The sequence below is a fragment of the Lates calcarifer genome, linkage group LG16_LG22, assembly GCF_001640805.2.
Source record: "Lates calcarifer isolate ASB-BC8 linkage group LG16_LG22, TLL_Latcal_v3, whole genome shotgun sequence".
NCBI lineage: Eukaryota > Metazoa > Chordata > Actinopteri > Centropomidae > Lates > Lates calcarifer.
Window position 1 is genome coordinate 13,835,517 of NC_066848.1, and position 12,833 is coordinate 13,848,349.

At 42.7% G+C, this 12,833-nt stretch overlaps 1 protein-coding gene across 1 annotated transcript in view; it reads right to left on the bottom strand.

Moving 5' to 3' along the window:
* Positions 1-12,833, bottom strand: part of lrpprc (leucine-rich pentatricopeptide repeat containing) — a 54,845-nt gene that overhangs the window by 16,516 nt on the left and 25,496 nt on the right. Inside the window, 5 exon segments of the mRNA XM_018697017.2 lie at positions 1,081-1,223; positions 1,891-1,981; positions 2,110-2,178; positions 6,345-6,451; positions 8,864-8,988. Of these exon segments, the coding sequence (XP_018552533.1) occupies positions 1,081-1,223; positions 1,891-1,981; positions 2,110-2,178; positions 6,345-6,451; positions 8,864-8,988 (535 nt within the window).

The window sequence follows — 12,833 nt, forward strand, 5'->3', positions numbered from 1 at the left end:
GACAGATCAAGCTGTAATTCCTTTCACCAGCCAGCCGGTCTGATTGACCACACTTCAGATCAGAGCTTCAATCCTGTTTCCTCTGTATGTAATGAACAGAGGCTTAAAGTGGAGCGTGGCCGGGGGGAGTATGAAGAGAGCAGCTGATAAGAGTTTTTTTTTTTTTTTGGGGGGGGGGGGGTTAGTTCCTGTGATCAGAGGTTGGGGTCAATTTGCTCTTTGGTTAAATCTATTCAGTGAGCAATGGTTTTATTCAGAAAAAAATGACCTTATGTTGTCATCAGTATGAAAATAACTGGGAATGAGAGCGTTGTACTTTAAATGATGATGTGCATCTTCAGTTTATATTTGGCCACATTCAATACTCAGTTTTTGGTTTAAGGTTTTTATATATATTTTATATGTTTTAATCATTTTATTTCCTATCTACAGTGCCTCTCTGAGTATTCTTGTTTTGTGCTCACACGTATTCTGAATGCTATAATACTGGAATTTCTCCATGGGCTTTCATAAGTGACTCTATTTAACTCCTTGGAAAGTGAGCAGTATCTTTTATATTCATTAATCTAGGACATCTCTAATAGTGATGTAGAGAAGGAAAAATATGAAATTACCATCACAGGTTCCCAGAAATAAAGGTGAGATCTACATTCCTCTTTGTACAATGAAAGCTCCAAAACAAAAAAGAAATTTGATATTTAAAGACTTAAAACATTAACAGACTATTAAAATTGTTGATAATTATATGTCCATCAGCTAATCATTTCAGGCAAAAATCCAAGGATACGTTCACCTCATTTTATTCAAGATTTAAGGACAGAAATTTACACAAAGCCACAACTGTAATGTGTGTTTAACCATTAGTGCTGCATGGCTGTGTGTTATGTTTGACCTCAGGCACTTTTAGAGTCCTCCAGAACTCTTGGGAATCTCCTGACCTTTTCTTTTAGGTTCATCCGCTCTGCTCCCCACCACCCCCACATCATCCCTCAGGAACCTCCTGGCAATTATTCTTCTGAATAACAGATCTGTCTAATGAGTGTTATTGTGGATACACATATTGTAAAGCTGGGGTTTTACCTCAGGTATGTCAAAGGGCACCTCCTGGCCATTATTCCTCAGGATGTCTGCCAGCATACGCTGGGTCCTCTCCCTGGGAATGATGTTCTCCTCCTGCATTTTCGTCCACACTGCCTCTGCCTTCTCCCAGTTGTTTGTCTCATCTGAAAACAAAAAGAAACAAAGCAGTGGGAAAGAGAAAAGGTGCGTTCTTACATAATGTGTTATGAAAGCCATGACCCATGTGGTTGTATTATCAGTCCATATTGGTTGTACCTCACCACTCAGTCTGCAACATAGAGTAATTTCTGACAACGCACCTCCATGCTGAGAGAGAGGTCAATCAACGCAGTAATCTGATAAACTGACTGACCCTCAACTATGCTGTAATTTAGGAAACACACTAACTAGTGGTGTGTGTGTGTGTGTGTGTGTGTGTGTGTGTGTGTGTGTGTGTGTGTGTGTGTGTGTGTGTGTGTGTGTGTGTGTGTGTGTGCAGGAAAGTGGGGGTAATGGGTTGACAATCAGCTTTAACACTCCAATCACAACTGTCATCTGCTCTGCTCTCCACTGCGGCAATCACACCATGTCTTCTGCTTACTTCTGACCGATCCCATTCTCTGCCTCAAACACACACACACACACACACCACACGCACACACACACCACACACACACCACACACACACACACACACACACACACACACACACACAAAAGCACTGTACATCCAGAGATGGGAGGTCACGACAGAACAAGGAGACTGGGGGTAAATGTGCAGTCAAACACACCCACTCAGAAACTGAGGGAAACTAATGAAAGAAAGACTTACTGCAGAGACGGAGGATGTAGCTGTACATCTCATCCCTGTCGCACTCAAACAGCTTGGCTGTCATGTCCACCATCTGCTCCAAGGGCTCCATCTATACACACATACACAACAATACATAATTAAAGTTGTATTTTTTTTCATTTTCACCTCTCTTTCGGCTTCTGTCTTTGTGGCCTTGATTATTTCACCCAGTTATGTTTGTCAGTGTGGATGTCTTACCTGGTTGGCAGAAATGCATTTCTCTGCATACCACTGCAGGCGTCCAGGCCTTGCCCTCAGCCCAGGGGTCTACAAACATTAAAACAGATGGGAAATCTTTAAAGAAAGAAACCAGAGAGTAGATAAACAACAACAGCTGCACAGAACATCTCCTGAATGTCAACATAAAGAAAAATGTATGGAATGTGCGAGTCATGCGGATGTAGTATACATACCTCTACCAAGAGGCCTAAATTACTGCACAAGCATGAAATCTACAGTAGGTCAGTGAAATATAGATTCAATTTTTAACTCAAAACCATAACAGCATCAGCCATAGGGTAAATGCCTATTGATTCATATAAACTCAGCTAGCCTATACAGCATTTTAAATATTGCTATTACTTGATGTACACTGATTATAGCCTCATATAAGAATCAATATGGATGCATATTTCAACAGTTTCAACATGTGTCGGCAGAATAAGTTGTACTTTTATATGAGTGCAATGCTTTTACATCAATATCACAGTGATGTATAGTCAAAAACGCAAAGTTAATGTCTGTTTGGCCTTGAGTGGACTAACAGAGTCACAGGATAAAAGCCACAACACAGTACATCACTACACAGAAAACATAGCTGTGTTTAAAGGAATCTATAAGAGCTGCACAGTACGGATGCAACTGAAAATTATGATCTATTTGTCCAATTTGATTTTTTATTAGAGCTCAAGGCAAGTTCAACAGCCAAAAAGAAATTCATTTTTGAATTATTTTGTAAGTAGAAAATTTATACTTTGCTTTACTTTAACAATTAGTTAGGAAATTTTTTTACTGAGTGGATTCTGTGTGGACACGCAACATTGGCGGTTATGCTCCAGTGTAGGTTGGAAAACCAAAAAATTTTCATCAAAAATGAGAGAAAAGTGTCTTGATCCCTGAATCTTGAGTTGAGCGGGTCATGGTAAAAAAGAGGAAAGACTTGTTAATATCAGAAACTTTAGCTGCCAACTTTCAGCTTAACAATTCCAAATAGAACATAGAACAATAACAATTTAGGATTAAAATGTACTGACTGGAAAGTCCCACCAGCTGTAAATCGTCTTCCATTTTTGGGAGATTTGTAGTACATTTAGGACACCAATGATATGCAGACAGACCGAGTATGTGAGCTGTCAAATAAGGGCTGACATAGATTGATCTGCAGGCTCATGTAGCTAAGATTTAGCCTGATATGTGGAGAGACTAGATGATTATTATCATGGAATAACAGTGATCAGGATTTCATCTGTCTCTTGGGGCTTTGATACAATCTGAATAAGACTAGGACTGCGAAATCTCACCCTCCCTCTCTTCCTGATAATCTGGTTGAGGAAAAAAAAAAGGGGGTGGGGGCGCTGGAGAGACAGAACGATCTGCCAGGAAGTTAATCTGAACGGGGATCAACAGCGCTCAATTCCCGCTGGCCTCTTTGATGGGAGCCCATCATACCGTGAGAGGGAGGGGAAAGTCAAGAAAAGATGGGCTTCATCCCTTTCTCTGCCATCATCCTTTCCTCTTTCAATCCCCACTCCTCTCAATCCCTCCCCCTCTTCCTCCAAATCTCCCGTGCTCCTCCTCGGTCTTTTCCCCTGCCTCTCCATCCCTCCATCAGGCCCAGGCAAAGGCATTATGTTCTTACCCAACCAGCCAAAGGGACAAATTAAAATGTGTTGCACTCACTCTCTCTCAGTCTGTCTAATCTTCTTAGAGACTAAGGCCCAGTGCAAGTGCTCCATCTTTTTTTTTGCCTCCGATTCCTTTTACTTGGTAAAGTCTTGCGGGCACAAAGCAGCCTTCGTGCATCTACTCGCAAACACACGCACACATATGGGGTATGTTTGGGATTTTGAATCCGTCAGGACAAATCTCCCTAATCTGGGCAGAAAAGAAAATCCTCAAAAATAAGAAGGCGCATAATTTACACATGCATGGGTGGATCAAAAGAATGCAAAGACGAAACAAACAAAAAACGTACGGACACTCTCACTTTCAGAAAGAAATAGTAGAAAAATATCAACCAGGTCAGATTATCAGGACAATCCTCTGACTGACATACATACACACACACACACACACACACACACACACACACACACCACACACACACACACACACACACACACAGAGCAAAGTGTATTACAATCATCACTTTGCTTCATTAAGAACCGTGTTTGACCTTTAAATGCTAAAACTTAACAAGTTTCTCTTACATCCTTATGTATATGTACACAAAAATGAAAAAGACAGAGTCGACCTCATCTCACCTCCACTTAACAAACCCTCTCCATCTCAATTCCTAATGTTCTAATTCCACTAATCACCTGGCCACTTAGTGCCCCCCCCCACACACATAAACACACACACTCAGCCAAACCCCTCTCCCTAACACAGAAACACATAATGGCTTACCACTCTTTAGCAATACTACCTAACCTTGACCATCACATACACATACACGTGCCACAATAATAGGCCTGGCCACCTGACAATCCTCTACCTAACCATGACCATTTAGCACAAAATTGGCCACCTTTCTCTATCATTACATTTAATTAGCTGTGATTAATCAGCTGCCAATTATACCAAACACAGCCTAAAGAGAGACACCACTCTGGACTGCCACTTGACGCTCTCACAGGGAGGGGGGGGGCATTTGTGTGTTTGAGTGTGTGTGTTTGCATATTCAAGTGATAGATATGATTCTATTGTAGTGATATCACCTGAGCACCGTATCTATCCTCATGCAAGTGTAATAAGGGACAGTTCAGAAGTGAACTTTCTGTTCAGAGACTTCGATCTAAGCATCTACGATAAGTGGGCATCAGCTTTTGAAATGTATCATCTCAGTGACATTTTTTGATTACACTGGCACCTGTGGGGAATGTAAGTCACCACCACTCAGCTGATTATGCTTTTAAGCTGCACTAATCAATACAATTATAATAATACTGGATAAAATGCCTGTGTGTAATGTGCCTGTAGTGACATACTGTACCTACAGAGAATTATCATCCAATTCCACTGCTCACCTCATCGCAGCTATTTTCAGCAAAAAGGTCTGATACTGTAAATTACAGATAAAAGTGGAGCTAAAAAGAGAGTTTAACTGAAAAATGATGGAACATCTTTCTTGGTTCAAGGTCGTAATTTGAGAGATTTGCTTGTTTTTTGTTGTTGAAGGTGAAATGTGTCAGTTGATGCAGTGAATGGCAGGGTGCGTACAATATCTAATGTTATACTTTAAATTCTAAAGCTGTCTCTTGTCAAGACATCCGTACTGTAGGATTTAAAGATCTGCTGGTTTAACATCACACTGCAAGTCCGTGGCAAACCATCCAAACCCTCGAACTAAAACCCAACAGATTGGGGGGGGGGCAGCTGAGCTTTTGCCACTCTAACCTACATCTTTCACTGACATTGTGTCAGCGTGTACATCGCCAATCTCATATACCACCGGCATGTAGCTGGCTCTTTGTTATAAGTAGGATAACAGCCACAATCTAGCAGAGGGGGAGCAACATGTCAGTAATATTTAAGAGGGTTTGAAAATCCTCAAGAGGGACAAATCCCTGTTAGTGGACAACACAACAGGACATGAGAGAGAGTCAGAGCGAGGGAGTTAAGGGTTTTTTTTCCTTGCATTTTGTTCTCATCCTGATCAGGAAACATAATGGCCTTGTTTTCCTTTCTCTGATGTCAGGCTCATCCCTCTATTCATTTAATCATCAATCTCTCTGTCCTACTATCCAGTCCCTGACAGACCGCATGTCCCTTTTATCCACGTGGAAATCGCTTCTTATCTGCCTGCTTTGCCTCTCTATTTTTCTCACACTAATCTACAGGGTTTTATAGCAGGACTTAAGATGACAAAAGATATGAATATTCATAAAATATTCAGGTCAGATGAACTACAACGACAAAGAGTTGGGCAATTCCATCCTGCATGGCCTCTATGGCCGTTGTCCTGCAGATGGTTTTTATTTAACTATTTCAGGTAGTATATCTAAAATTGAGAATCTAATTTTCTATTGAGATCAGACACTGCAAGTTGCAGTCAAACAACGTATCACAAGATGTTCAAATAAAGAGACAAGAACTATTCAGTTTAGTTGCTTCACTCATTCTGTTCCATCTTTGGTAGAGATTGGGCAGATTTTTCCCGAAAGGCTAGGATACATTCAATTCAAGAACAAACAGTATCGTGTGCGTTTTACCTCAATGATCTTACGAGCCTCACGGTAGCGGCCTGTGTGCAGGAACGAGAAGAACAGATGATACAGCATCGTCATCTCCCCTCGCTCCTGACTCACAAGGTCCATGGCTGGAGAGAAAGACAGACAGACAGACAATCAGGGAGGGAGGGAAACAGAAAAGAGAAAGGCCATGAATAAAAATGACTGCAAGGTGAACAAACACACCACACACTTCATCATCTCCTTCTGACTCCATTATTTGGCACAACGTCCCGGGTACAAAGCAGCCATATCAGGTCTGCTCTCAAACAAACACACACACACATAGAAGTCCCGAATGAAAGCCTAAGCTCTCCTGGTAAACTTGCTAAAGCGCTCTGCTCAGCATTACATATTATCTCTGTCCAGCAGCTTCAGGACAGGTACCACACACACTTCAAACTTTTAGTATCCAAATGGACCAGCATACTCAGTGAAGCAGAGGAAGAAAGAATAATCCCTCTCCTTTTACTTTGTCATTTGAAGCAAATAGAAAGAACAATGTGGTGTGATTTTGCATTTTGGACTGTAATCACTTCATTCTGGGTCAAGACCTAATGTAGACAGACAAGTTTCAGACTAAATTTTGATAGGATTTCTTAAGTGAAAATCCTAACCGGAAGTTTAGTAAAAGACTGAATCACATCAGCTTATTACATCTCAGGTTCCTGTGGACCTCTTCGGGTTAAAAGCATGTTTGATGACCTCCTCTTGTTTCTGTGGTTCCCAGAACGTCACAAAAAAGCTATTTTTTTGTTGATGCTTGAACTCAAATTGAGGTAAAAGACGTGAGTCAAAATCATTTGATGAGCCACGTCATGCTTTTAGTGTGTTTTGGACTGTTGGGGGTCAGTCTGTTGGAAAGTTGCACATTTGATGGTTTCAGCTTTTATTTCAGGCCCTATATTTTGAGGTGAATTTTCTATCCATGTTCTATAACAGCATAAGTCCATAGGAGCGAGCCATGGTGCAGCAGACTGCAGCACTCCACATGTGCTTACAATGTCATCAGATCGAGTGTGACTCAAGGTTTGTGTTATAAGTCACCTCTCTCCAATTTATACAAGGGAGTGGGAGACTGAATAATTTGTTATTTCAAGATCCATTGGTTGGCACTGGTTTGCGTGTTGGCCTCTGTCAGACAATCACTGTAAAAGTCATTTTAGTTTTTTTGAGGGTGCAGCGACTGACTCGGAGGGTCTGTCACCCTTTGGGGGGTTGTGGAGGTGGGGGAGGGTGGATGAGGGAGTGGGTGAAAGGGGAGGGAAGGAGGTGGAGAGGTGCTCCACTGGACCGTTTCAACCTTTACGCACTCCAGAGCCACTTGCCCCTGCGGCACGCTGAACTTGACCTTTCCACCACGCTGCTGTCGACATACAGGGAGACTGTTCAAACCACGATCTGTCGACGTGCTTGATCGCGACCCTGGTCTGAACCTTTCTCGCTCTCTGGTCCTCTTACACTCTTGGAATTGTTGGCACTTGTTACGTGCACATTTAATGCAAACACTGCCCAGGCACTTTGGATTAGCCCCCACCCACCCACCTCCCTGCCCCGCGCACACACACACACACACACATACACACACACAAATGAATAATATAAAGTTAATATCAAACAAGAGACACAGAAAGTTTGACGAAGCTAGCAGCGAGGAGCAGAGACAGTGGGCAGTGCTATTCTTAACTTTAATGAGGCCATTTGGACATTAGAAACATGAGATGTTTGTTGAGATGTTTTTTTAAAAAGCATGACTCTGTGGCATCATGAAAACCGAAGGTTTAAAATGCATAATTTTCTCTCCACTGTCAACTTTCTAATGAAGACATAGGATGCCTCAAAACATTTTTTTTTTGTTTGATGTAGAAATCTGGGTAAGCTGTTTTTTTTTTCAGACTGTTGACCAATTGATGGGAGAGGAGCAGAAACGATCATTTTCATTTCCCATTAATGATTCAAATATTTTCTACCTATGCCAAGAAGGTTATGTTTTCACAAGTGTCTGGTGGCTTGTTTGTTTACATGTCAGTAGGAATATGCAAGTACTGAAGCGATTTGCACCAAACTTGGTGGAGGGATGAGGCATGAGCCAGGGAAGGACCCATTACATTTTGATGTGGATCTAGTTAGAAGGGCAGATCCTGGAATTCTTTTTTTTTTTTTTTACATGTCTCTCCATTGCATATTTTGACATTTTGGCTTAGTACAGGTATGCACTCTCCTGAGTGCCATTCTAGTTTCATGATTGATCAATTCAGTTTTAGTCAATAAAATGCCATAAAATAGAGAAAAATACCCATGATATCTTTCCAGAACATCTTTAACCTGCTTATTAAGCCCAGAGTCACCCAATGTTGAATGTTTGAGGGGCTGGAACCAGGAAATACTTGGCTTGTTTGGCAACCTACCGAAGTTAATGATCAAAGTTGTCAATACACTTTCTCTCAACCAACTGGTTCAGAAAAAACATGAGTGAGTGGCTGAACAGACAAATGTGTAACCTCTCTGCAGCAGTTCGGTGTCTCCTTTCTCCACCAGACCAACAAGGATGTCATGGATGCGAGGCAATACGTTGTAGCGCTTCTGACACTCCAGCGATGCCTCCAGAGCTCCAGACAGGTCCTTACTGCAGGTATGTGGATAGACAGACACACACGTGTACACGTACAGAGAAAGAGAGAGAGGGAGGGAGAGAGAGCAGAGAGCAAGTTAGATGTCAGGTCTGTCCAATCAGTCATGTACAGGCTAGTGTCAGTAGAGAATAGAGAGTGTATCGTGGGGTGTTAACCCTGCGACCTCCTATTCAACCACCATGACCCACCACAACAATACAGGCCTTTGAATTCATGACAGCACAACTGTGGGTGATGAAGCCTTTTGGCCCCAATACATCATTCTCACACAATAAGGTACACTTTCACACACCTGTCTGCGAGTGGCTAATGTCTCTCTGCACAAGCTTTTAGAGGAGAAGCAACGCAGCAGACAAAAGGACTCTGCTGATCTTTACCCTCACTGCTCAGCTCTTCTAGCTCTTTCTCCTCTTTTGTCCTCTCTGACCCCCTTTAACCCCTCATTTCCTCTTCCCTCATCTCCCTTTCCTCGTGATCTTCTCTCTCCTCCTTCTTTTCCTCCACCTCACCATCTTCCTTTTGATTCCATGCTGTCAGCTTTCGCTCCCCTCTGATGACCTCGCCCCCCAGCTGAGCAATTTAGCAGAAATATGGCAACAACATTAGAGCCCCCCTACCACCATCACCAGCTCGCTCCCTTCGTCTCATGTCATCCTTTTCTTGTTCAGTCTAAACCACCCCCCCCCCCCGAATCCCTCCCAAGCGGACGGACAAACAAAAGAGCTCACAGAGAGAGAGGATGAGTGCGCCTGATGGAGTGATAACGAGAGAAGTAGAGAGACAGCGATGGGGAAAGGAAGCAAAAGAACGAGAAGCTGAGAGAAGGGGGAGGGAGAGAGACCACTTCAATCCCCTCTATTGTGACAGCGCTGCCATCAATCTGTTGATTGGGTAATTACCATGTCAATCACACAGAGGTCAAAGCAGATAGGGCACCTGTGGGGGAGGTAGGGGGCAGAGTAAGTGAGCGAGAAAGAGACAGATAGACAGACCGTGAGAGAGAGAGAGAGATTGAGAGTGAACAGGTATAATTTCTGAAGTGTTTTCTCCTCTAATCAATTAGACAAGCGGATAAGAGAAATATGCCCAAAAAGACCAACAAACCAGACCAAAAAAAAAAAAAAAAAAGGAAATGGTATGACCTTGAGTTCGGCTCCTGTGAGGCAGGAGCAGAAGAGAGTGATGGAGGGAGGACAAATGGAGTGATCAGGGTTGGAAGGTAAAGAGGTCCACTAATTGAAATGAAGAGGGACAACATTATTCAGCAGCGCCAGTCAAGAGGCTGTTCAACTGCACAACAGTCTGATTGAACAACACAGAAGAGAGACTAAGAGATTTTTGAAAATGAGAGAAAGAGCGTGGCGATAGGATGTGCCCGAGGAGGGGGACATGGGCACACAATTTACTCTAAAAATGAGAAGAGGACAAGTGAAAAAGTGCAGGACGCTGTTTTCTAATTAACGTAACATGGCTTATATGCACCCTTAACTGTTGTGGTGTGGTAAAAGTGGCTTTTTAACACCAGAGCCAAGTCATGTTGTTGGATGTTTCAGAACTCATTTGTTTCATCCCTTCTATCTGTCCACCTCATTCATTCCTCCATCAAGCTCCTCCACACCTACTTATAATCCCTCCTTCCTAATGAGACATCTTTTAAAAAAAAAAAAAAAAAAAAAAAAAACACCCCATCACTCTTGGCAAAAAAAGGGCCTGGCATTGCAATTACACCCCCTCTGCCTTCCTCCCCACTCCCCCCTCTCTCCGCCCGCCGATCCACCCCAAAAAAAGAGCTAAGGATGTCGAAAGATGGATAATTTCCCCTAGGTACAATTTAACTGTCACTTTGCGTTGCCATTTACTGCGGCGCACAGCCCTGTTAATGTCCCCAACTTTGCATGTCAGCCACTTTCCAGCCAATTAAGCCCTGAAAAAATAACGAGCGCTTTGCTCGGTGGAAACCTGAAGGATTAGACAAGGAAGCTCATTTTGCCTCATCTCATTCCCACCCCTTCCTTTTTTCCCTCTCCGTCCCCTTCTTTTGTTCAGAGGAGATCAGCAGGCCTGTTATCAAGCCACTGTCCTCGCGTGGGGGGTAGAGGGGTGGGGGGTGTGGACGAGGTGTCGGTGTCTCAAAAACGCAAATGAGACCGTGATCATGACACCACTAGCCCGCTGTTACACGTGTTGAAGAATGGCACTTACTAATGTTCACGCCAATACTCACACAGTCATTATTTTTGCCACTCAGGGGGCAGTCAAACAAGCTGACAACACAATATTTGACATATTATAAAGTTGATGTGGCAAATATCTTAGCCTAAAGTTGCCCACAGTATTTACACATCCAGACACACACCAACATTAGCATTCATTTGGAGTGATGTTTCTTGCCACGTGACGAACTGAAGTCCAATATTTTAAGCTCTCTCTACCAAGTCCTGATAAAAAACATATGGCTTTTTGCAGCTAAATGTTACATTTTCTTCACCAGCTAGACGCTAACTGCTTGCTTGCCAGTTGGTGCTTGGCAGGTAGTGTATGGTCAAACAGTCACCTCTTGCAGCAGGAAACAAGGCTGATGGGAGTTGTGTTTGGGAGCTGGAAAACCAAAACAATGAGGCTGTGGGGATCCTGTGGAGTCAGGAGATCTTCTGCATATTTGTCTCTGTGTGAGACACCTTTCACAATACAAAGTCATTGTGTATGTACAAAATACTGATTAGTATAGCTTTAAGATCACAAGTTGAATACTTAATGGAGCTGTGTTGAGATAGAGTTAGCAGTCTTGTGTCCTCAACATCTCTTTTCCTCTGACTGTCCTCTCATTTACTTCTGTTTTTCACCTTTAGCTACCTCCATTTATCTACTGAAGATTTCCATTTTTCCTTTTAGACCTCACTTAAACTATGTACACACATTACAAGATGGCAGAAAAGAGTGGGAGTGAATGAGATATTTTTCCTCTGAGCTACTCATCTCTTGTCAGCTCTTTACCCTCCTCCTCCTATTCTATCGTCACTGTTGCCATCTTATCATACACGTCCTTCCAGCTCTTCATTTTGTTGGGCTCATTAGCATTTCCACTTCCATAAGGATGTGGCAATCTGAGCTAGCTGGCAGCTAGCACAGTAGCAAGTTAGTGCACACAATACTGAGCGGACGGGCATGAAGGCTAGCAGGGCGGTGCGTATGATGGGCTGTCAAGGGCTAATCTGCCAGAGAAGTGTTCATTAAGTCATTAGCGCTGACGCAGCGATGAGATGGGTGCAGGCGGGAGTGATGTCTGCTTTGTCCTCTTTTTATCGCTTCCCCTCTATCCCTCCTCCTCCCGACTGTCTGTTTGTCCGCTGACTGACGGAATGAAAAGGTGGAGACGAAGGGATGGAGATAAAAGATAAAAGGAGATGAAGAGAGCAAGGAGATAGATGCAACTGGAGCACAAAAGTCAAGTGTTGTGGTACTCAAACCCACCCTGAGGCTTTGCTGAACCGCTGCTGGAACTGCATGTTAAATCTGCTTTACATTCACACAACGATTTCACATTTTCTGCACCTTCACGGAACACAGATTTATAAAAAAGATTAATTTCCATAAAGCCGTTATAATACTAAGAGTTTTGCAGCCTTACATGTTATTTTGTTGATGCCAGTGAAAAAAACTCTGATGATTAGTGTCATGAACATGATTAGTTTCACTCTGTCAAGCTGTAGTGACAGAAAGCTTATTTACTCATTGTTCATCTAACAATCTTCAAGGCTATTCAGTGCTTGAAACCAATGTTTTAGAGTAGAGATAAGCCATTCAGTCATTATCTAACTCCTGCAGGGAGGAATCTCTA